Consider the following 27,500-nt stretch of genomic DNA (forward strand, 5'->3'; position numbering starts at 1 on the left):
TTCACAAGTTTTTCATCATTTTTTTGTGTTTTTTTTCATAGAGTTTTTGTTTTAGATTTATTACTTTAAAGTTGTACCGGTTGCAGTGGTAGTGTTAGTAGTGTGTAGTGTTTGTTTTTCATTCTTTACTTATAGCTTTTCTTAAAAAGTGGCTTTACATCATTGGTTTTATGTTTATTTTATGTGTTTGTATGTTATTTATTCGTTCATTCGTTTGTACGTTCATTCGTTCATTCATTTGTTCGTTCCTTCGTTCGTTCGTTCAACCATTTAAATAATCTTTCATCCTTCTATTCATTCATTATTTTATTCATTCAATTTTCACTTATTTGTTGACTCGACTCAATTAATTAATCATTCATTCATTAATTCATTCCAACGTTCATTCATTCATTCGTTCATTCACTCATTCATTCATTCATCCATTCACTCATTATTTACCCATTCATTCGAACGTTCATTCATTAATTCATTCGAACGTTCATTCATTCATTCATTCATTCATTCATTCATTCATTCATTCATTCATTCATTCATACATTCTCTTGTATAATTGTATGTTAGTGTTACTCTCAGATAGATAGATAGATGGATAGATTGCTATTCACATGTCAGCCATTGATTATGTTCTTTCCCAAATTCTTCCCTTCGTTTATAACTAAATTGTAGTAGTAGCATTATTGTTATTGTTATTATTATTGTTGTTATTATTTTTATTATTGTTATTATTATTATTATTATCCCCCCCTTTAATTCATCCAGTTATTTATTGAACTCCGACGCATCAAAAAGTGCTCGGCTGCTAGAGACGGAATATTTGTACTTGAGGAATATGGTGAGGTTATGATGATGATGATGATGGTGGCGATGATGATGACGAAGACTACAATGATGGTGATGATGGCGATGATGATGATGATGATGATGATGACGACTATGATGTTGAAGATGATAAATACACACAATACAAAAGACACACGCAGGCGGGCGCGCTTGTAGATACATATATGCGTAAGGCAATACATACATGCGTACATAGATTTACACACACACACACAGACAAACATACACACACCCAGACAAACATACACACACATACATATACATACACGTACACGCACATACACACTTACTTCGTTCAAGTTTAGCATATATTTTTCAAAAACTTAGAATCGGTAAACTTTTTCTAGAAAATGATTAGTAGCTAATAGAAATCATACCTTTTTTTTTAAGTTAAATTAGATTTTATATTTATTTTGCTTATTGAATCGTCTATTTATTATGTTAAAATTCTTATAAAATTATCAAATTCACCCAAAACTGGCTGCCTAATCGTAAAACTGGAAAATTTAGAACATTCCTGGGCTAAAATTGACGGGAATACACAATGTACATATATGTATATATATATATTTTTACAATATTCTATAAATTCTACCGAATTTTTGACGTTAATATGTTTGTAGTTCGTTTAAATATACAAACTACAAACATATTAACGCCAAACATTCGGTAGAATTTATAGAATATTGTAAAAATTATGGTCTTTTACCAACATATATATATATATATATATATATATATATATATATATATATATATATACCCTAACTCTGACCTTAGGTCATGAGGTCACCCTTGTTTATTGTATGTAGTAATGGGAATCAAATTTGTTTTGACAAACTGTCAGTTTTTTTAAATATTTTGGCTAAAAATGAAATGTAAATTCTTGTAAAAATTCTTGTAAAAACTTGAATTTGTCTTATTTACTCTTCTTCTTCTTATTATTAATTTATTAACTTATTTATTTATTAAAATATTTATAATAATTATTATTATTATTCCCTGATTTAGATTTCAAAACTAGGAAATCTGTAATAAGAAAGTACAGATCCAACATGGTAAATAACGAATGGACAACTGGATGAATGAATGAACGAACAAACGAATGATAGAATGAATGAATGAATGAACGAATGAATGAATGAACAAACGAATGAACGAACGAATGAGTGAATAAATGAACGATTGAATGAATAGACTATAACAAATATCAGTAGGTATTTGAGAGCTAATGTTTTAATGCATCTTAGATATTTTCCAGCTTTATTATTAGTTATCAACCAACAGCAAGAGTCATACCTCACAACAAACAGATAAATAATTGAATAATAATAATCTAATTGCTCCTCTATTTATTAGTACAAATCGTTTCAACTATTAATTCTGAAATGAAATTTGATATATTTTAAAATTCCAGACATCGCAGATCTGTTACGCCATCCTCTGCGTGTTCTCATACGTTGCGGCGGGCATGGGCCAAAACAACAACAATAATAATAACAACAATAATAATAATAACAACAATAATAATAATAACAATAATAATAATGTGATTATCATTAACGATAATAATAATAATAAGAATAATAACATTGGCGCTAAAAGCCACGCTACAACTGAGAACGATGAAAACAACAACATTAGCAGCAACAACAACAACATCAACAACGCCAACAACAACTTTAGCAACATCAACAACAACACAGATAATAGACCATTAACTACCATACCCATATTTAAGCCTAGAGCTATATAGTATTAGATAGTTGATAAGGAAATATGTATTTATCTAATTATATAACTATATATATATATATATATATATATATATATATATATATATATATATATATATATATATGATTTTGGGTTTAGACTATTATAAATACAATTATATATAAAGACCACTGCGTTTTCGGCATTATTCAACTTGTAGTTGAGTTTCTCAATTTTTCTAACGAGACTTTCATCATCTTAATGAATTTCAATTCCGATTTTTTTTTTCAATAATATTTGGTTTTTTTAAAGTGACAGTTGAGTCCTAAATTAAGAAATTCTTTTTCTTCGTTTGTTAGGACAAGATGATACAAGTTGAATAATGCCGAAAACGCAGAGTGATCTTTATAAATAATTGTATATATATATATAATTGTATATATTTATATGTAAATTGTTTATTTATATGTATGTGCAGATTTATATGAATATATGTATTTGTATAGGCATAATGTCATATGTATTTCCTTGCTTATATTCCATTGTCTTTTCTCTACTACTACTAGCTCCTTTGCACAGTTATGCATGCATATACATGTACATTTATAAACACATACACACACACACACACACACACATACATTTACACAATCGTGCACAAATGCGTACGTATCAAAATCGAGCGTTCTCCATTTGTACATACATAAATACATGCATACATTGGTTTTATTCACATTTTATTCATTCCATTTTTGTGTTATGTTTCAAGATAGATGTTTAGTGAATATTTAATTGTATATAACCACACAGACACGTACACACACGCACATAAACATACACACAAACATAACGACACACACACACGCACTCCAATATGTGTAGATATTTTGAGTGTTACATTTATAAGAAATGAGTATGAATTAGATATAGATAGAACTGTTTTAATATGTACATTGTACATATACATTATTTGCATTTAATTAATTTTGTATGTGTGTGCGTCTTTGTTTGTATGTGTGCGTGTGTGTATGTATATATTACCAGCATGCTTCAATCCTTAAAAGAATTCCATTTTATAATACAAATTCCTTTGCGTTTGTTTAATTCTATTCATTTAATTATTAATTTATGTATTTATTTATTTACTGATTTACGTATTCATTTATATATTCATTTATTTATTTTATTAGTTTGCAATAAATCATTCCACCAAGGCAGGGGTGGGCAATTACGGCCCGCCAAGCCTAAAAAAGGTCGTCAACCAGACATTATGACCAAAAAAAGGAGCCACAAATCTTGAAAAAATTCTTCCCCGGGTCGAAAAAATATGCTGTTTAAGTACATTTGCGGCCTTTCAAAGGCAAAATAGCTCTCAATGCGGCCCTCACAGCCAAATGCTTGCCCATCCCTGCCCCGAGGCATTAGGCATAAAGATTGATGACAACCTCAGTTCTTCAACGTTAAAAATGTTTTTCCACTCAGGCATTCATAAATTCCTAAATTTACACATATACACGCACTCTGCTGGTTTTTGCTGTAGTCTATTATTATTACTATTATTTTTATCTAATTGATCTATAATTAATTTTTATTTATTAATATAATTTTTATCTATTCAACTAATTTACTTGTCCATAAAAAACTCTTACTTGGATTTCCAGCAGGCAATATGTTCTAAGGCAACTGGAAGGACTTCATATTTAATAACGCCAATAATATAAAAACAATATAATACCATAATATATTATAATAAAAATTAAGTTAATTAGCTGAATTTTATACTAAAAATTAATTTAATAAATGCTTTTAATCAAAAAATTACACTCAAATTATGCTTCTAATTGGTTTCTCCGAATTAATTTATTAAATCTTGCTTATGCAGTTTAACGATAATATTTTTGTTAGATGTTCAGTCAATCATTCATTTATTCATTCATTCATTCAATCACAACCTCAGTTGCTAATTCATTTCTACATTCATTCATTCATTTATTTATTAACTCAACCAATCTTTCCAACAATCAGTTAATATGTTAGTTAATATGTATATATATATATATATATATATATATATATATATATATATATATATATATATATATATATTTCATTGTCAATTCAAATAGAATAGATATAAATATAAATGTATATATATATATATATATATATACGTATATATACATATATATTTATATATATATATATAATAAAATTACGACTTAATGGTTTATATGTCATTTTTCTAAAATTAATCAAAAAGAATGTTATGCAATCTAATTGGAAGGTAATAAAATCACTTATATATTAAAAAATGTATACAAATAATAATAATAATTAATAATAATAATTAATAATAATGGTGGCATAATTAGCAATAATATGGATAATATCAAAGGTTACAAAATGGTTTCATAATAGAGGAGGCAGCATTACTATAAAAGACCATTATTGGCTACGTTAAAATGATTGGAATAAATTAAACAGATCGGTGTTTCAAAGGACGCAAAGGTTTAAAAATAAACTTAATAAATTAAAGAACATTCGTCAACTCATTTGTTCGTCCAATCGATTATTCAATCAATCATTCATTCGTTCGTTCGCTCGTTCACTCACTCACATAATAAAAAAGTTATTATCATCGATACAAATCCATAAATCAGCATACTTCATGATTGAAAGTTCAAAGGAATACACACATATACAAATATACATACTTACACACACACACACACACACATGCACGCACACACAAACATATATGTATATATATATTTAATATATTTATTTATTCCACTTTTAATTTATGTAAAGGAATGGTTGAAACACGTACTCATATCCATAAACTCCCATCTTTAACAATACCTAAAAGATTTATATATATATATATATATATATTTATATATATAACATATATATATATTTGTATATTTATATATCTATATTAAAAATATATACATATATTTGCTTAGTACAGATACAATCTAAGACTATTCGTTGAGTGCAGTACAAATTTAATGTACAAGCGTAAATATACATACATCATGTTCATACATACACATACGTACGTACGTAGGAATACATACATACACACACACATACACACACACAATTAAATATTAAACAGAATAATTTTTCTAATATTAATTTAAATGGATAGAAAGTGAGAAATGAAGAAGATAATGTTAGAGAGAGGATAAGAAGGGAAACGCCATCTCCTTAGTCAACATCCTGCGACTCACTGGAAAAGTATTAATTAATTAATTAATTATTGTAACAATAATTAAGTGACAGATGTGTAAGGATAATTTTACAGCGTAAACTTCCATGCCAGATGCCAGAGATGTTGTGATACGTCATGAGTGTGTGTTTGTTTGTTGTTATTCTTGACGGCTTTTAAATATATATGTAAATAAATAAACATATATATACATGTAATATGTAAATATATATATATTTATTAATATACACAAAACAAATAAAAAAACAATAATATATATAGATATATATATTTAATATTTTAGGTATAATTATATTATAACGATATTAATTATTTGTATTTAATTATTCGTATTTAATTATTTGTATTTTTCAAGGAGGTATAAAGAACTAACACGGCGCTGAACTGGAGTCTCCTGACTCTAGCAGATAAGTTGATCCTACCACCTAGATGAATTTTCAAAAGAAGGTCATTAAACTACTCATCAACAATCATCTCCTTCTTATTATTATTTTATTATTATTATTTATCATTATTATTATTTATTATTATTCCAATTATCCTTACAATTAATACCATTTAATTATTAAATAAAAAAAAAAGAATAAAATCATAAATCTCGGAACCTCGTGTCCTGTCGATGATGTAGAGGATGATGGTGAACAGCAGGGCGGCTAATTGGGTCGAAGAAATTATAAATTTCTATGCTATCAATAATTATAATAACAATAATTATAATAATAATAATAATAATGATGATAATAATAATAGTAATAATAATGATAATAATAATAACAATAATAGTGATAATGATAATATTGTTTCTATCTTCGAAAATGAATTCATAATATTAGTGACATCTTCAGAGACAAAAAGGACGGCTTGAACATCAGGACATCATCACCAGCATCATCCTCACCATCATCGTCGTCATCACCACCACATCATCATCATCACCACCACATCATCATCACCACCACATCATCATCATCGTCATCACCACCACCACATCATCATCACCACCACATCATCATCATCATCATCACCACATCATCATCATCACCACATCATCATCATCATCATCACCACATCATCATCATCATCATCACCACATCATCATCACCACCACCACCACATCATCATCATCATCATCATCACCACATCATCATCATCATCATCATCATCACCACCACATCATCATCACCACCACATCATCATCATCACCACCACGTCATCATCATCGTCATCACCACCACCACATCATCATCACCACCACATCATCATCATCATCACCACCACATCATCATCATCATCACCACCACATCATCATCATCATCATCACCACATCATCATCATCATCATCATCACCACATCATCATCACCACATCATCATCACCACATCATCATCATCATCACCACATCATCATCATCATCTTTATCATCACATCACCGCCATCACCTCCACATACTAACCACAGAGACAGAGTTGGAAAAATATCTCGAGCATGATGTAACCATAGGAGTCGACGATGACGCCAGCGAGAATTGTGGCCAGAGCTAGTCCGAGGTTTTGTATTGACTGCATTCTGTAGAAAATAAAATTGTAAAGAAAAAAAGACTTTTCACTCGTTCATTCATTCATTCATTCATCCATCCATTCATCCATTCATTCATTCAGCCATCCATTTATCCACCTATTTATAACCAAACGTGCATTCAAACGGTACCCATACGTTCTTTTCACATACAGTTTTATTAAGTTGTTTGGTTACAGTCATTCATCCATTCATTCATTCATTCATTCATTCATTCATTCATTCATTCATTCATTCATTCATTCATTCATTCATTCATTCATTCAATCATTCATTCATTCATCCATTTATCCTCTACTTACATGCCATAAGCAGTTCCAATGAGCTGCTTAGTAACGACCATCGATACAATGGGCCATAACGCACTGGCAAGTATGGAGTATGACAGACCTATTAGGACCTGCAAATGAATGAATGAATGAATGAAGGAGTGAAAGAGTGAGGAAAAGAATGAGTGAAAAAGTGAATGAGTGAATGAATGAATGAATCTGTGATTGTGTCAGTGAATGAACGAATGAAAAAGTGTACTATTCATGAATTGCCTCATCGAAAAAATCGATAAATGAATGAATGACTGTTGTAGCCAAATAAAAAATAAATGAATAGACAAAAAAGAAACAAACCACGGGGTAGTAAGGGGGTATAAAGGTAAAAGCGATGGTCACATGGCAGCATAGGGTCACAAAAACCCCCAAGAAAATCCACACAATATTTCTACCCACCCTGTCGATGCAGAAACCGAAAACAGGGGATGCACAGGCCGCAATTATGTAAACCAGACTGCAAGTATTCATGTTTGTTTGTGTGTGTGTGTATGTTTGTATGCGTGCCTACGTTTGTGTCTGTGTGTGTGTTTGTTTGTATGTATGTTTGTATGCGTGCCTATGTATGTGTTTGTATGTATGTATGCGTGCCTATGTTTGTGTGTCTGTGTGTGTTTGTATGTATTTGTGTATGTGTGCGTGTGTTTGTATATGTTTTAACAAAAAATATTTGGGTGATCGAAGTAACGCGATTTCATCATTTGCAATACGCCTGCATTTAATTGGGGTAGAGATGCAATTAAATCATCATAACATCAATCATTCATTCGACTTATTAAGACCATTGCTAATGTTATCATTAATATCCTGTTAATAATTATAATATAATTATTATTATTATTTTATCTTATTATTGTTGAGATTTTTTTTGCTTACCTGTTGATTAGCGTTGCCTCGTCGTGCGCCATCTCATATTTATTCTGATAGAACACTCTGCAAGAAAATAGGGGTGCGATAATTACATCAATATAATTAATAATAATTAATAATAATAAACAACAATAATAATAATAATAAATACAAATTAGGCATTGTTAGTTGGAAACGATTGATACTATATTTCAATTTCCACTCGAATGAAATGAAACAACGAGAAACATCGACACGATATGGATATATAGACTCCGATTTTAAACTTTAAAATTGGAACATGTTAATTGAACAGATCCAAGATAAGACTAACAAGCCGAGACTTATAAACAAGAAGACAGCTATATAGTAGGCCACACAAATTCCACAGAGAAGCCAAAATGACAACGTAAACTGCTTGAGATCCGACAGTCTAAACTTCCCATCGTCACCATCATTGAGTAAGGGGACATCTTCAATTATGATTATAATTAAATAATAATATTATTAATTATAAGATTAATATTATAATAATATTTATGGTTAATTATGAGCGTAATAAAGTGCAGCTAAAGTTGATAACATCAAAGAGTTAACAAAAAAGACAACAAATATAACAAACCTCCATCATTTACATTATTATTATGTTTATTCAAAATCCTGTCAGCTCTTTTGTTAAAGTAGCCAAGGATGAACGCATTGAACAGTGAGAAGATACAAAAACAGGCTCCTACAATAAGAATAATAAAAATAATAATAATATTAACTTTGTTAATAATAATATTAACTTTGTTAATAATAATATTAACTTTGTTAATAATAATATTATTAACAAAGCGTTAAAGATCGGGTTTTGTGGAGGTCGATGTTTGCCAATGTCCTGATAGGATAAGGCACGAGAACGAATAATATTATTTCAAAATTTTAGCCTAATTATATTTAACAAAAAAATTAATTATGGTAATAATTATCATATTATTATTATTATTATATAGTGACACACTAACCTATGAGCAAAGTGATACCAAGACATTTATTGCCATGTGTTGAGGCACTACTATCAATTGCATTGTATATGGGGTTTAATGATACCATGCCAATTGTGCTACCCTGTATAAATGTATATTGTGTGTGCGTGTGAATGTGTGTGTGTGTGCGTGTGTGTAAATGTTATATTACAAAACAGTTGAATAATGTTAAACGAATGAAATGAAAAACAAAAAAAGTAGACAAAAAATAAATAAACAAATAGATTAAATAGATAAGTGAATAAATAAAGAAAAGTAAAAATCCAACTATTCTTGAGAAACTTAGCTGGAGACCGAAGACCATGTTCAGTGCCCTTCCTTCAAACCAATTAACAGAGTATGCATTCTGAGCTACAGCCAGGGACTCACCACCAAACCTTTGTTCAATTAATTCACTTATTTTTCAATTAATTCACTTATTTTTCAATTAATTCGCTTATTCATTTATTATTTATTTCTTTTCATTTTTATAAGTATTAATTCAATTTGATCAAAATAAATAATAATTGACAAAAATTTGAATCAAAAGAAATGAGTTAAGTTAATGAATGAATATTAAACAGAGAGCCCAAAGAGTATCATTACTCTTATGAATTTCATCAGCTAAAAAATTAATCCACAAAAACACAAATAAACTAATTAATCAAATACTTAAATCACATAAAACAAATAAATTAATTGGTGAATTATTGAACTAAATTATAAAAAGAAAACAATGGAATTTCTAACCCAAATACAAATCTTCCAATGTACATAAGCCAAACAGCATTGAACAATGCCCCAGAAGCAAATAGCAACTATGGTGTGTGTGTGTGTGTGTGTGTGTGTGTGTGTGTGTGGGTACATGTATGTGTAACTATTTGTATTGATTTGTGTTGCACTGACTTTGTATATTAGAAATGTTTAAGGTGTGTTGTACATGACCTAAGCCTGGTGATATTGATATTAATTTATACTACACCCTACTTTGTATTGTTGTAAATGTTGTGTACAGTAAGCGCGTATTATTTTCTTTACATCAATATATATTGTATTGCATTGAATGAATTGAATGGAAGTGGATTCAACTTTAAATTAAATACAAAATTCAATAATTTTTAAAAGAAAGGTAAATTAACCTGTCCCAATGTAACAATAACAGAAAATATAATGGCCCCCCAACAGAGGCCAAAAACTTTATCGATGAGTAGGCCACCAAAGAAGCATAGAATGACGTTTGGCCAGGAGTAGAGGGAATAGAAGAGCATGTACTGGGATGTTGTCAGTTCCATATCCCGTTTGATGACATCCTGCAAGGCCCCAGGAGAGTCATAGCAATAATAACTGCCTGTGGTGTTAGCAGGTGGAAATTATTAATAAATCGATTTATTTATTGTTAAAACTCTAGAATTTGCAAACAAAAACATTATTTTTTAATTAAATTAAGAGGTGTAACAAATAGCATAATATATAATCAATCAGTAAAACAAGTCTCTCTGAAAAAAACTATTTCTTCTAACTAAACTTTTAAACAGCAAAATTTTACCAAAATAGATATACTTGATGACGAATTTTATGTGACAATTTGAAAAAATTAATAAGGTGGCCAAGTCAAGACTCAAGTTGACTGATATATCTATATAAATAACTACCAACTATCTTACCCCACCTAGCCCTGGCTGGAGAAAAGAGACTTTTTGGGGGGTTTATAATTTTATATTAACAATATTAAAAATATAAAAAAAAATACTAGTTAATTAAATTCACAACACACTACAAACTTAAAATAAAAACACTGACCAAACGACAGAAAGCAGATGAAACCAAGAATGAGATATCTGTGAAGCCATCTTCTCGGATCACATGCCAAACTAATTCTACCCACATGATCACTATTATCAAGTGTATCAGATTCAGGCACCGAGCCATGTATTGGCGCATCGTTTTCCGACATTTTTTATACAAAAATTATTTCAATTTAATTGAAAATTTTATTATTATATTTGCAAATTGTTTCTGATTTCGCAGCAATGAAATAAAATTCACTAATTCTACTCTAGCAATCGATCGGACTGAACATATGATCTCCTCGTAACTAAATTAACTTTTGACACAGTTTGAAACAGCAGAATAGAGATGGGCGATGTAAATTATTTTAGACCATTTTGGTACTATTTTTTACGGCACTCTAATTTTTTAAGTCTGACGTAGCGCGGCACACTAGCACCCGAACAAAAGCTCTTTCAAGCAATTAATCAATCAGCTAGTGAAAAAAAATCAATCAATAAATCGATCGATCAACCAGCCAGCCAGTCAGTCAACAACCTATTAATCAAATAGAAATATATAAAGAACAATAATAAGAATAATAATAATAATACATGCAGAAAGACCTGAAAACAAAAATTATACCATTATATATATACATAAGCATAAACAAGAGCAATTATTTGAAAAATACGATTGAGAGTTTATAATATCTTAATAGAATTTGTAACAATTACATATATATATATATATATATTTATATATATTTATATATAAATACATATACAGTCTCTTGTATAAACATATATTGTAATTTGTGTGTATATATATATGTATATATGTATAGATATTTCTAAAGAAAAATATCATTTGTGCAATTAACTTAATTCATTACATTAGAAACGTAGAAAACTCCTAGGTTACAACAATAATAAAAATTATGGTTAAAAATTTAAATTATTTAAATTAGTGTGTGTGTGATACAGAGAGAGAGAGAGAGAGAGAGAGAGAGAGAGAGAGAGAGAGAGAGAGAGAGAGAGAGAGAGAGAGAGAGAGAGAGAGAGAGAGAGAGAGAGAGAGAGAGAGAGAGAGAGAGAGAGAGAGAGAGAGAGAGAGAGAGAGAGAGAGAGAGAGAGAGAGAGAGAGGGAGGGAGGGAGAGAGAGAGAGAGAGAGAGAGAGAAAGAGAGAGAGAGAGAGAGAGAAAATATAGAAATATAGAAATCTGCACTCAGACGAAAACATCGTCCCACATCATCTACTATATCACCATTACCATCATCGACAACAACAACAGCAAAAACCTATCTACATATTATCATTATCATCAACAACAACAATAAAATAAGCAGACGAGTGGAGAGGCGAGTTAAATTTTAAATAAGAGCCTCGTATATTGTAGAACTTTTAAATAACATTTTATTTATGTTTAAATATACATATGTATGTGTACGTGTGTGCGATGTGTTTGTGTACGTGTGTATGTACGTGTTTGTTTGTTTAACAATCATTAAATTAATTTATGTAGACTAAAAGAATTAAAAAAATTAAAAAATCTGAGAAAACAAAGATGTATATAACAATGACCAAAAAAACAATAATTGAATCCCTTGGTAGAAAATGGAAGAAAATATTTAAACTAAAAAGAAACTAAAATTACTAAATTCGAACAAAAATTTAATTAATATCGTCAACATCATCTAAACACGCGCACACACACACACACTCACACGCACGCACATAAATATATACACATATACACACACACACATATACAAACTTACACGTAAATAAATAAATTTAAATAACATTACGAACACCATGGGATACAGTCTTTGCTACCAGTTAATGTTTTTTTGATATCTTTCATTAAAAAATGTCTACCCATATGTAGGTATGTTACTATGTATGTGTGCCTGTATGTATGAATATGTGATGTTTTTTGTCTGTGTGTGTGTGTGCTTGTGTGCATGAAAAGTGTCAATTTCGTAAATAAGACATGATTGATTAGAAACTCATTCTCTTACTCGTTCACACTCATTCATTCATTCGCTCGTCCATCCGTACACTTATTTATTTACTTATTTATTCGTTTATTCATTAATTTCATTCATTCATTCATTCATTCCATTTATTCATTCATTAATTTCGCGTAACTTCTTCATCAGAATGTCGATCAGTTTGGCCTGTGGGTGGTTATTGACGTTAAAAACATCATCATCATCACAACCATCACCATCCCAATAACCACCATAATCATTCCAATAACCACCATCATCATCACTATCAAGACCTGCTTAGTCGAGATGACGAAATCTGGTTTCTTGGAGCTACTATTCTTCCTAATGTGTAACTCACATATCCTATCTAGAGCCACCAGGCACCACATCATGTCTCTGTATACGAAACTCTTTATCAGTGCCTATAAAAGTGTGTGTGTGTATATGTGAATGTGTCTGTGTGGTGAATGAATGAATGAATGAATGAATGAATGAATGAATGAATGAATGAATGGGTAAACGAACAAACGAATGAATGAATGAATGAATGAATGAATGAATGAATGAATGAATGAATGAATGAATGAATGAATGAATGAAGTAATAAGCAATTTATGGACTAAATACACAAAAACAACAGCAATAATAATAATAATAATAACAATAATATTAACAATAATATCAATAATAATATTTATAATAATAAAAATAATAATTACTCTAGGATCAATCGTAATAACGTGCAGGCCTACATCGTTGACGCCAAGGAAGACCGATATCCAACTGGAAGCTTTCATCTGTCAACAACAACAACAAAAAAAAACAACAATAACAACTACAACAACAACAGCAATAATAATAATAACAATAATAATAACAACAACAATAATAACAACAACAATAATAACAACAACAGCTGACTTTAGATTTAATATAGCCGGTGAAAAATGCACAGCCGTACGTCGTAAGAGACCTGCACATCTTCAAGAAATACAACTGATGCAACTGTGAGTGAGGAGAATAATAATAATAATAACTATAATAATAATTAATTATTCATTTATAATAATAACTATAATAATAATTAATTAATTATAGAGAACATCCTTTTGTTTTCATTTTAAAACAAACATTGTAATTATAAAGTTAAAGTAATAAAACTTAAAATTTAAATTATATGGATAATCAATCTACAATGCTCGCCATTCATTTTAAATGGGTTCAAAGAGAAATAGAATCCGCATTAAATTATGCTCAAATCGTGTTCCTATCACAGTAAATTGCGTAAGATGACGATACTACGGAGTTAATTAAACTTCTATGAAAAGGGTCAGGCCAAATAAAATTAATTAATGATAGTTTAAAATATTTAAAAAAAACCTAGCGGGGAAATTTCAAATGAATTTATTATAATATTTGAGCTTTTCAATTCGTCTTTCAAATTGTTATTAAGATTTTGAAAGTATTTCGATGTTTTATATTCCTTAGACTTAGAGAAGTTAGATTCGTGGCAAACTGTTACTATAATAATAATAATAATAATAACAATAATAATAAATACTATGATGTCGTAACAATAATTTTCATGATTGTTGCATACCTTGCTAGGCTTCGAGTACATATATACGTATATACATACATACATACGTACATACATACACACAAACATACACACACCACAGAGAGAGAAAGAGAGAGAGAGAGAGAGAGAGAGAAGGAGGTAGAGAGAGAAAGAGAGGGAGAGAGAGAGAGAGAGAGAGAAAGAGAACATACAGCTCTATTGTTACTATCTAGTTTTCTGCTGTAGACTTTGTACTGTTCCAGTACATTACGAATCCAGTAGCTAGGATTCTGCTTGTTGATCATGTGCTGTGGAATCATTATGTCTAACAGATTGAATCTGAGAGAGAGAGAGAGAGGGAGAGAGGAAGTTTACGAATGTTGTCATCATTTTTGGACGTATTAACTACATAATTGATTGGTTAAGTGGCTAAATCGATTGTATGAAAGAATTGAAGGAATGAATTGAAGGAATGAATTGAACGAACGAATGAATGAATGAATGAATGAATGAATGAATGAATGAATGAATGAATGAATGAATGAATGAATGAATGAATGAATGAATGAATGAATGAATGAATGAATGAATGGATGAATGAATGAAATGATTGATTATGAATAATTAGAAGAAATGAATAAATAAAACGATTCAATGAATGAATGAATGAGTGAATGAGTGAATGAATGAATGAACGAATGAATGAAAGAACGAACGAACGAACGAACGAACTCATTGTTCTGGAAGTAGTTACTACTATTTTCATCGTACTGCCCGTAGAAGAGGTGCATGATGACGCCAGACATGAAGATGACGTCCTTCTCATTGCACAGGTACAGAGATTTCGTATAATTGTAATAGGACTCTATGAAGAGGTAGTTGATGGCTATGGCGTTGTTCACCTAGTCAAAATTATAATACAAAATTATAATTTTATTATTATTATTTTTATATTTATTTATTTATAATTATTTGAATCTTTAATCTTTATAACTTTTATTGTTTGTATCGTGTCATAAAACCAAAAAAAAAAGAGACCAAATTTTCATCTTTGAGGGATAGTAAAACATCACGCCGCCAGTACAATTCCGGCTCTTCCTTGTCGTTTGATTGGTCGGTAAACTGACCAATGATACTAGTCTTCCAGCTGTTCAGATGTTCTATTGGCTTGTGGTGGGATTTTAACTGGAGCTCTGCCAAATCAGAATGAAGGTAAATGAACGAGTGACTAGATGACTGGATGAACGAACGAGTGAATGATTGACTGACTGAATGAATGAATGAATGAATGAATGAATGAATGAATGAACAAATAGATGAATGAATAGGTAAAAAGAAGTAAGCAATAGAATTGTTTTATTCACGGGCATCCAGAATACAATTAAACACAAACGAAAATTTAACAAATTATAACAATAAATTATAAATAAATTATAACTAATCAGAGAACCATTAATTATGAATAATTATGAAATATTTAATATAATAAATAATAAAATCATAATAAAACAACGTAGATTTGGAGAGCATATCCATATCGTGAATATCTTTGAGCAACTTTCTGGAAGCTTCAATATCTGAAATGGCGGATTAAAAAGCAAGACGTCATCCAAACCGAAAGCTTTAACCAAACGTCAGATAACTTAATATTCCAGCCAATCAACTAGCCAGCAAACCAATCAATCAAACAACCAACCAATCAAGCAACCAACCAATCAACCAACCAGCCAATCAACCAACCAATCAATCAATCAACCTACCAAGCAATCAACCAGCCAACCAATCAATCAACCAACCAACAAACCAATCAATCAGCCTACCACCAATCAATCAACCAACCAATCAAAGAACCAACCGATCAAAGAACCAACCGATCAATCAGCCGACCAATCAAACAACTAACAGTCATCATCTGTTTGTGCAACTGCTCAACGGTTGTCTCGGCATTTGAGGTCAGTACCAGCCTCTTACACGATCCATCCATCAAATTGACATCTATGTATCCAGTCTATGTGTGTGTGTGTGTGTGAGAGTGTGTGTGTAAGTACATTTACAAATATACAGTGTGTGTAAAGATTTGAGTATAGTAAATATATATGTATATATAAATACAATATACATTATTATTATTATTGCTATTGAGCATTTATTTATATAGCTCTTTACAAAAACGTCTCGAAAGCGCAATGTTAAAAATTACACAATCATCTTCAAGGTCTTCCTCCTCCAAAAACAGTACATGGATAAACATTGTCTAGATTGCTATAGTTGCTGCCTAATTTTCAATCCCTAATTCGAGAGTAACAGCCGGCCGTGAAGAAACTTCAGTGACGTCGATTAGATCAAGAAATTTGCTATAGAATGAAGTAAGGACAGACAAAATGAAGTTGGCGATTGATCTTTGACAATTCTCGCATTTCAATTGTATAAGATAACGTGTATATATATACTTATATATGTATACTTATATATATATATAATACATATATATATATATATATATATACATACAATACATAAATATACATACATATATACATACAATACAATTCAAATACAATACATATATATAACGCACATGAAAACAATATTACAGTTATCAATAGTAATATAAGTACGCTTATGAATATTATTCATAGTAGTAATTAAAATACCACAACTACTGATAATGATGATAGCAATGAAATCTGATAGCAATAGAGAGAATAACAAATATAAAGAAGAATAAAGCCCACGGGTTGTTCAAATCTCCTCTTAATCAGTCTGTAGCAGTCTTGCAGGTTAGCAGTTGGATTGTCAACAACAGCGCAGTACTGTATGGCTTTTTTGTTGTATTTATCTATCAGCTCCTGTGTTGGTATGCGTGTGTGTGTGTGTGTCTCACCTCTGTATGTATATATGTATGTGCATGTGTATGTGTAAAAATTTTGCGTGCATACAGACGAGAAAGCAGCTGCAAGTTAAGCCAACCGTATCCACGCCCTTTTGCAGTAGCAGGTCTACAATTTGGGGCTTGCCATTGAGGGCTGCTACGTGTAGTAGGGACTGGCCAAAATGGTTCACTTCATTTATGTCCACCCTGGACACCTCTAGCATCAGTTCGAGGATGTCCCTGAAACCAAGTCTGGTAATACGTGATGTTCGCCGGTTTGTTTGTTTGTATTCATTCATTCATTCATTCATTCATTCATTCATTCATTCATTCATTCATTCATTCACTTGTTTTTTTCAACATTAAAGCAGTTTTTTAAAACTTATCTAACGATCTAATACACTCGTACAGCGTAAATTTCTTAAGAGTCAATTAAGAAGAGTAACAAAATTAAGTGCTTTTAATGAATTGCGAAATGATAATATTCAAATGTAACCATATCACAACGTTATATTCGTTCACTCACTTGTTTATTTCTTCACTTCATTCATTCATTCATTCATTTATTCATTCATTCGTTCGTTCGTTCATCCATTCATTCATCCATTCATTCATTCATTCATTCATTCATTCATTCATTCATTCATTCATTCATCTATCCATCCATCCATCCATCCATTCATTCATTCATCCATTCATTCATCCATTCATCCATCCATCCATTCATTTATCCATCCATAAATCCATCCATCCACCCACTCATTCATTCATCCATTCATACGCTCTCTCTCTCTCTCTCACTCAGCAGCCAGATGCAGAGGTGTCTCGAAATATTTATTCATCTGTAGTACTGAGTAATTCAGAGCCAGGCAGTGCCTGACCCCCTCGACGTTCTCAAGCCTCACACTCTTGTGCAGTGGAAAATTGTTCTTCATGCATTGTCTGAACATTTTATCATCATCATCATTATTAATTATTATTATTATTTATTATTATTATTATTTATTATTATTACTACTATTTATTAATATTATTAGTATTATTACTAATATTATTATTATTATTTATTATTATTATTTTTTTTAATCATGTTAATGCATTTATTATTACTACTACTATTATTATTATTATTATTACTAATATTATTATTATTATTTATAATTATTATTTTTTTTAATCATGTTTCCCGTTCATGCATAATGTGATTGCTGTTATAATTAATGCGATCGTTGATGTTAAGCATGGCAGAGTAGTATTTCAATGTAGGTGTTGAAATAATTAGTAACAACAGCAATAACAATAACAACAATAGCAGCAACAATAGCAACAATAATTTTTAATGCTGACCTGCCAGCAGAACTGGATATAAAGCTGATGGCATTTGATTCGCTGTTGCGGAACTGCTGCTGATACTGCTGCAGATGATTGTTGTAACTGCTGTTGTTGTTGTTGTTGATGATGTTGTTGTTGATGTTGTAGGAAGAGGAAGATGACGTCAGAATGTTGCGAGATGGCGACTTGCCCCAATGGGGATTCCTCACCAGCCTGTCCACCTAATTTGGTGTCGACGTCATTCAGTGATGTCATTAACGATATTGCAGTTATATCAAAAGAAAAACGTCAATAAAACATCAAAAAAGCATCAAAAATCACTAAAAAAAACATAAAAAAAACATTAAAAACGTCATAAAATCATCAAAAAACATCAGAAACAACATCAACTGGCATGACAGAACCACAATCCGAACCTTATATTTAAATGATCTACTAGAGCCGAAGAGAGAGTTAGCCACGACGATATTACATCTATCCTTGTTCATCATCAGTGACAGCAGCTCTTTGCACAACTGTTCATCTTCATTTGTTGACGTCTTCCTAACAAACGGATAGTTCGGATGGTTCTGCACAAAGGCCGGGTTTGATATCGACCATTTAAATCTAGAATTTTTCATTTTTGGAGGAGGTGTATATATGTATATATATATATATATATATAGTTTGCATTTGTATTTTACTTAATATCAAATATACACATAAACACAAATACAACGGCATAGACAGGAAAAACATAGACACAAACAGACCTATCCTCGGCTGGAGATGAGAATAAAAACTTGAGAGCACCGGGCCTAGAATGCAAGTCAAGCAGCCAACTGTCAACCAATCAAATTTAAGCTGTCACTAATCAATCAATTAAGTTGGAAAATAAATAAAGATTAAAAAAATCAAAGATTATTTTATCTTAAAATCAATAATACTATCGATAAACTTGAAATAATAAAAGTCAAATAAAACAAAACTGAATGCTAACAGATAAAAGATTAAACTTAGTAAGCAAATAACCTTTGTAATCTGATAGCTATAGGATTAACTCTGTCATTTTTATTGATAACATTGAGCATCCATTTATCTAGGGTTATAAACTTTGCTGCTCTGGATGGCACAGCCTTCAATTGGTGACCATTCTGAACTGCTGGTTTACAAATATCTAGAACAAACAAAAAAAAAACGAAAAATCAGTAGTTAAGTAATCATCTATTGAATTGATAAATTAGTAAGTTTGCTCTAAAATGGTAATATAGTAGGTAAGTGAGTGAGTAAATTTGAAATTTATAGCACCTTTGCATGTGTAGGTATCATTAAATTACACACAAACTATTGATTTGTGAACCAGCAACTAAGCAATTAAGTGAGTAAACTACATTGATATTCTTGAGACAAATACTTAAAGACATAAATATTAATTTTAGCTGGCAAGCAAAATAACTTCAGATTAATAAAAAATTGATTGGAAGGATCAGCCTTGGCTGACAAATAAATGCCAGAACAAGCAAAAACGCGAATAAATTTAAATGTAGGCAAATTGGTAGTCTAATAAATTAATAAGTATATAAGCTATTAATTGCATGAATTAATATTTGTTTAAATTAATATTCACATAAATATTTACATAAATTAAACATAAATTAGTAAAATTAACCATCTATTATCTCACCATTATAATCAAGAGGTATACAGTACAATGCTTCTGTTTCATCATTAGAGGCTGGAACATACAAGACTCTTTTGCCTAAGTGAAAAAAAGATTTATAATTAAATTATATTTACCATAACTATAATTATTATAATTAAATATATTAATTATAACTAAATATTTTAATAACTATTCTTAGGTGACATGGTAAGTTAGTTATCACTTTCACATAATTGCTCAGCTGTGAAAAGCTTGATGATAAAACTTTGATCATAACATAACACATTTTTATATTAGAATAAAAAGAGCTTGCTTAAATTTATAATAAAATATGCTGTTTAACAATTCACTTTTAAAATAAATAAAAAATAAAAAAGCTTAAAACAAGCTAACAACAAGTTGTTCAGCAATAAATAAATAAATAATAAAGAAATAAAGTGCTGATGATTAGTAGTACCTTTTAACCTGTCATTCTCTCCACCAGTGATGGCAGACAGATGTTGCAGGAGCAGATGTGTTGGTTCCCCATCTAACAGAATGTTAGTGCAAGGCAGCTTGTTGTCTTCCAACAATATTTCATAGTTATTTAATTTAAATTCACCATCTGACAAAACTTTGCTTCTGGGTTTTATCGCCACAATCGTTACTTCCATAGCTCTAGTCAGCGCATATTAATTCAATTTTGATTTTTCAATGGGTGATTTCACTAACTTTCAGTATTTTAGATTTACACAGTAGAGGTAGGACAGGTAGGACATTTTTGGGATTTATTAATCAGTGAAACCAACTGAAAAAAAATGTCATTTTATTAAATTATACAGTATATGGCTTAACACATTAAAAAGTTTAAACAGAACTGCCTTAACATTGTATAATAAATGAATTATAATACAAATCACTACATCCTAAATTACTAAATATTTTATAAATTGTAAATTCAATTTTAAAAAATAATTTAAATTTAGTAATTAATTCATTTTACAATTACTTTTTTTTAATTTTTAATTTTATATTGTCACCACAAGATTGATCACAAATGAAGCTAAATTATAAGTTTAACAACCAAAAAAATTTTACTTTATTGGTAACATGTTACGCAAAACCAATAAAATAACAAATTTAATAGAAATTTACATAAAATTTTGTTAAATTAATCGAGAAATAGAATTAATTAGCACTAATAAATTTTTATTTAAGGTGCCATCATATAGGTAAGTTTACGTTCGTTACGTTAATAACGATAAAGCTCCAATTCTCGTCTGGCTTTTAAAATCTTCAAAATATTATTTGATTTTATTCTATTACTGTATAAAATTATCATTTATAAAGTATATTTAACATATTAAACACAGTATATGGTTTTAAAATGTTCAGATATTAATCTATAAAACGTATTTTGTCATTTCTTAAAACATTCAAATTTTATTGAGCTTGCTGGTAAATAATAAACTTAGTTATCTTTGTTGTTTTTTAGATTTCAAATTATCGCTCTTTGATGTGTTTAGTAAGTTTAAATAATTTTTTGTTTATAAAAACGAAATCTTTTTTGAAAGTGAGAAATGGAAGAAAAACAGTTACCGTGGGGCTTGAATGCAAAAACTTTGGCTCCGGGTTCAATGAAAGTAATTGCAGTTTTATTTATTTTATTTCATAATTTAGTTATTTTTATAGACAGTTCAACCATCAGCAAGATTTATTTTATATTTAATATTTTTATATTAAGATTTATTTTATATTTAATCATGAAATATTAATCTTCATTTTTTAATTGAATCATGATTAGTGCAGTTCTCATCAAATATTAATTATTAAAGTAAAACTGAAAAGAAATCTAATTTGCTGTTTTCCTCAAAATATTTTTATCCAATTTATCATTTTTTTAGAACCTGACAGAAGATAAGCTAAAAGCTTTCAATGTTGGGACCATGAATGCCTTGAAGGTTGTCTCAAAAAAAGAATTGGAAGAACTGAAAAAGAAGGTGAAACTTATTTATTCATTTAAATTAAATAATTAATAATAAATAATTAATTTAATAAATAAATTAAGTATTTAAGTTCAAATTGAAGATTGAATAATTATTAATAATTAAATTAAGTATTTAAGTTCAAATTGAAATTGCAGTTGAAGATTGAATAACAGGACCAAACAACACAACAAATATTTTGCGTATTCTACTAGTAACTAACCATTTAATGTAACTTTTTAAAAAAGATTTTTACATTTTTTTACTAACTCCAAATGATTTGTTTACAGAAAGACCAAGAGGAAACAGAAGAGGTGTATAAAGAGTTTGTTGAGTCATTCGAGAAGGGTGAAAAAGGATTAAATAGGTCTTGGATCAAAGGGGGTGTGGTCAACCCCGAAAAAGGTCACCCACTTATTCATTCATTCTTTCATTACTCATATATCTTAGATTTTCACTTTTTATCATTGTAGTTTTACTAACATTATGCCCATTCCCACTGACCTCATCATTATCTTACTTCTTAAACCATTTCATCAAGTTGATAATTTATTGAAATTGTTTTTTAAATATTATTTTTTTACTATGGAATTGTTATTTTTTCAACTTTGTTACCTTCAGGCACGGAAAAACCCAGCATAACTAAACTATACAAACCGACAAGCAAGCTGATAGAGAAGAAAGATGTACTAACAGCTATGAAAGTGAAAGAAGAAAAGATAGAAAAACCGGTTAGGCTATTTATATAAAGCACTTTTATGTAAATTTTATTTTGTTGTTATTATAATTTTTCACGTATTTAATTTAATTCTATCTATGCAGATATAACTTTTTTTTTATTCAGCCACCTTTAAAGAAGAAAACGATAACTGCTCCAGAGAAGAAAAAAACCAATTTAGAGTTGTTTAAAGAGGAGTTGAAAGTGTTAGTCAATCGTTTAATCGATTAACCAAACACACACACACATGCGTACACACACACACATTGACACACTCACATTACACAGGATTCAAGAAGAAAGACAGGAGCGTAGAAAAGTCAGACAGGATCTTGGACTTATCCCGTCCGATCCCACGTTGGGAATAAGTGGTGGGAGCGGCGGTGGGAGCATCCTTGGCAAGGATATATTCCTTCAGGATGATGAGCCGATCGCAGCTGGGATAAGTATGGGAATCATGCCCACAGGTTCCTCGATCTGCATCTCGATCTTTATGTCCTTGTCAATAATCTAACTTCAAATTTTCATTCCATTGCAACAATTTTATGGTTTTTTGTGAAGATTAAAACCGGACTTAAATTATAATTTATATATATTTTTCCACAATTATTGCCCCACCGCAGCCGACGAAATGAAGTTAGGCAGCTTCACTTATGATAACGACACTCAAACGACTAATCTATATCTCGGCAATCTTAATCCTAAGGTGTTTTTATTTGTATCATCACTATCATCATCACCATCATCATCATCATTATTATCTTCATCATCGTCGTTGTCATCATCATTATCTTCATCACCATCATCGTCATCATCATTATCTTCATCACCTCCATCATTGTCGTCGTCATCATTATCTTCATCATCGTCGTCATTAGTGTTCATATCGTCGTGCCTATCGTTGTCATTTCCTTGATATAAATATTATTATCATTATCATCGTAATTATCAGATGACGGAGATGCAAATATGTGACATCTTCGGCAAATACGGACCCCTTGCGAGTGTCAAGGTCATGTGGCCAAGGACAGATGAGGAGAAGGCTAGAGGGAGAAATTGCGGTTTTGTAGCCTACATGAATAGGAAGGATGCAGAGAGGGCCTATAATAATTTACAAGGTCTGCGCTATGATTGGCTGGTTTTTAATGCTACCCGTTTGTGATTGGGCAGTTCGTTTAGAATAATTCTGGTTTGTGGTTGGTTGGTTTATAATTTGTCGTTTTCTGTATTGTGATTCGTTGGTTCGTAATTTTCATAGTCTGTGGTTGGTTGGTTTCGATGTTGAGTGATCCCTGATTGGTCAGATTTTGGTACAGAAAGTTTTTCTTAAAGTCTGTTTATAATAATGATTTGCAAAACATCAAATATACACAATTACACATACACACACACGCAACAGGTAAGGAGATACAAGAATTTGAAATGAAACTTGGTTGGGGTAAGTCAGTCCCTATACCACCACACCCCGTTTACATACCCCCCGCTCTCTCCGAACTCACTCTGCCCCCTCCACCATCTGGCCAGCCCTTCAATGCTCAGCCAATCAAAAAACGACAAAATAATAGTGGTAATAATAGCAGTGAGAACTCTGTCGATGATGAAAAGGTCTTTTCGATGTTTCATTCATCTGCATGCTTGTATTTCTGTTATTTTGGTGGCTATTATCGTTAATTATGGTATTAATATTTATATTATTAATAGTTTTATTAATAATTTCTTGCGAATTCTGAATATTTTTTGTATATTTTTTGTTGCCTCTTCTTTTCAGAGTTTGGCAAATTTTGTTGTTAAAGTTGTCATCCCGACCGAAAAGTAACCTTTATTCATTTTTTCATTCGTTCATTCATTTGTCTATTTGATCATTCACGCATTCCTACTTTCATTCATTCATTCATTAATTCATCCATTCATTCATTCATTGTTGAATTATTAACAGGATGTTGTTGTGCATAATTCATCGGATGGTCGAGTTTGTCGTTCGCGAGGGGCCTATGTTTGAGGCCATGATCATGAATAGGGAGATCCAGAATCCTATGTTTAGGTTGCTTTGTTAATGGAGTAACTGATTGTTTGAGTGATTGATCGATTGTTTGAGTGAGTAATTGAATGGTTGAGTGATTGATTGATTGTGTCGTTGATTGATTGAGTCATTGATTGATTGAGTCAATGAATGATTTGGTTGATTAGCTAGCTGCCCATCTTGCTAGTTGGCTGGCTGGCTGATTAATTGATTAATTAATTGATTGATTAATTAATTAATTAATTGATTGGTTTATTGATTGATTGTAGGTTCTTATTTGAAAACCAAAGCCCTGCGCATATATATTATAGATGGAAGTTGTTTTCAATATTGCAGGTTCGTACTCTCAATTGTTTCAACACTCTTTTAGTGGTGTCAGTTGTTGTAATGGTGACGACGACGATGATGATAGGAGTGATAGTAATGATGATGATAGGAGTGATTGTAATGATGACGATGATCGTTCGTTGATTTATCCACACACACACACACACACACGCACACAAACAAATACAGGGTGACTCGCCATACTCGTGGAGGTCAGATGATTTTTACATGTTTGAAGGTGGCTCTGTCTGGAGACCACCAAAGATGAATCCATTTACGCAGGGTTTGTTTGTTTTTTTGTGTATGTTTGTTTATGTTCGTTTGTTTGTTTGTGTTTTTGTTTGTTTGTTTGTCTGTCTGTTGATTTTGTCAGAGGAGGTTTTTACTATTTATCACTTGTCTATTCAGTCACGTGTGAACCAACCAATCAAACTATTGAACCAATCAACCAACCAACCAACCAATCAAACCATTCAACTATCCAACCAGGCATGCCGGACGAATTAGTGGTAGACATCCCGTTGAAATCAAGCAGTAACGACAGCCACAAAATATCCACCGCCGAATCGTCAGCCCTTGAGGACGCCAAGAAATCCACCCTTAGTGACGGACAGCGTGATAAACTGGAGGACATGTTGCGTGACCTCACGCCCGAAAGGTCAAAGGTCGCGGATTGTATGGTCTGGTGTCTCAACCATGCTGAGAACGCAGAGGAAATTGTGGACTGCATTGCTGAGTCCATGTCTATTCTTGAGACGCCGATACCAAAAAAGGTTGCTCTGCTGCTGTTTTGGTTGCGGCTGTGGTTGCTGTTAGTCTAATGGCTAATAATAATTTAAATATTAATAACTTTTTATTTATATAGCGCCCTATTTTTCTAACTTGTATTGATTATTTTCAAATTTGTACCCATCACAGACAGCCAGGCTCTTCCTGATATCTGACTTGTTGCACAACAGCAGTGCACGCGTTGCACATGCATCATATTTTCGCCGACAGTAAGTTATGATGGTGATGTTGATGATGAGGATGATGATGAGGATTCATGATGATTGCACCGACAGTTTTGAGCAGAAGTTGCCCGATATCTTCAAAGATATACATGACGCGCATGAGAAAATTGATGCCAGGCTGAAGGCTGAGCAGTTTAAAGTTGGTAGTTCGCTCTGGTTGTTCTTTGTTCGTTTGTCGATCTTTTTCAATCCTTATTTCCCAATTATCACCCACTGAACCACCCAGCAAAAAGTGATGTCCTGTTTCAGGGCCTGGGAAGATTGGGCCGTCTACACGGGGGACTTCCTCATCAAACTGCAAAACATCTTCCTCGGTCTTGTACTACCTAAGGGGCCAAAGGTCAAGGTCAGTTGGGGCGCGTTGATTTCTTTTGGTAGTAAGAATAACTCTCTTTTTTTTCTTGTTTTCTTTTGACGATGACGACGACGGTGGTACTAGCACACACACACACACAAACAGCCGGAAGAATATCAGGACGACCTTGACAATGATGTAGACGGCATCCCATTGGACGAGCTGGATGGCGTTCCCATAGAGACGAACAAACTGGCCGGTTACGACAGCAGTGGCGGCGACGATGACGATCCTGTCACTAAATCGCTACTGGCGTACGTCAGTGGTAGTAGTGGTGACGTTTCGACGGCTGGTGGCTGTGGTAGTAGTACTGTGGACGGTGAGTTTTTGGGTGAGGTTGGGTTGTTTGTTGTTGTTTGTTGTTACGCTGTCAAGTTGCTT

At 31.3% G+C, this 27,500-nt stretch overlaps 4 protein-coding genes across 4 annotated transcripts in view; 2 read left to right on the forward strand and 2 right to left on the reverse strand.

Moving 5' to 3' along the window:
- Positions 1-2,599, forward strand: part of HELRODRAFT_180727 (hypothetical protein) — a gene marked incomplete at both ends in the record, with an annotated part of 18,002 nt that extends 15,403 nt beyond the window's left edge. Inside the window, 2 exons of the mRNA XM_009030024.1 lie at positions 763-840; positions 2,261-2,599. Of these exons, the coding sequence (XP_009028272.1) occupies positions 763-840; positions 2,261-2,599 (417 nt within the window). The remainder of the gene's footprint in view (positions 1-762; positions 841-2,260) is intronic.
- A 2,183-nt stretch (positions 2,600-4,782) lies between these two features.
- On the reverse strand, positions 4,783-11,504 carry HELRODRAFT_115505 (hypothetical protein; the record flags this gene model as incomplete). The annotated part of the gene is made up of 14 exons (XM_009030025.1): positions 4,783-5,797; positions 6,171-6,222; positions 6,403-6,450; positions 7,250-7,362; positions 7,674-7,771; positions 7,995-8,151; positions 8,571-8,627; positions 8,878-9,016; positions 9,166-9,273; positions 9,551-9,653; positions 9,840-9,948; positions 10,301-10,368; positions 10,690-10,894; positions 11,347-11,504. 14 exons carry the CDS (start codon positions 11,502-11,504, stop codon positions 5,776-5,778), a joined length of 1,437 nt encoding a protein of 478 aa, XP_009028273.1. The 3' UTR covers positions 4,783-5,775.
- A 1,946-nt stretch (positions 11,505-13,450) lies between these two features.
- HELRODRAFT_180729 (hypothetical protein) lies at positions 13,451-21,375 on the reverse strand (the record flags this gene model as incomplete). The annotated part of the gene is made up of 17 exons (XM_009030026.1): positions 13,451-13,501; positions 13,609-13,737; positions 14,056-14,112; positions 14,237-14,320; positions 15,089-15,215; positions 15,648-15,778; positions 15,915-16,112; positions 16,837-16,884; positions 17,612-17,725; positions 17,847-18,000; positions 18,550-18,690; positions 19,096-19,301; positions 19,497-19,686; positions 19,833-19,901; positions 20,092-20,236; positions 20,744-20,818; positions 21,180-21,375. 17 exons carry the CDS (start codon positions 21,373-21,375, stop codon positions 13,451-13,453), a joined length of 2,115 nt encoding a protein of 704 aa, XP_009028274.1.
- A 3,530-nt stretch (positions 21,376-24,905) lies between these two features.
- Positions 24,906-27,179, forward strand: HELRODRAFT_115506 (hypothetical protein; the record flags this gene model as incomplete). Its single annotated transcript, XM_009030027.1, has 9 exons — positions 24,906-25,009; positions 25,173-25,216; positions 25,341-25,445; positions 25,694-25,760; positions 25,941-26,034; positions 26,241-26,524; positions 26,670-26,749; positions 26,816-26,903; positions 26,991-27,179. The coding sequence occupies exons 3-9, from the start codon at positions 25,342-25,344 to the stop codon at positions 27,177-27,179; spliced, it is 906 nt and encodes a 301-aa protein (XP_009028275.1). The 5' UTR covers positions 24,906-25,009; positions 25,173-25,216; position 25,341.
- Positions 27,180-27,500: the final 321 nt, after the last annotated feature.

The sequence above is a fragment of the Helobdella robusta genome, assembly GCF_000326865.2.
Source record: "Helobdella robusta unplaced genomic scaffold HELROscaffold_64, whole genome shotgun sequence".
Lineage (NCBI taxonomy): Eukaryota > Metazoa > Annelida > Clitellata > Rhynchobdellida > Glossiphoniidae > Helobdella > Helobdella robusta.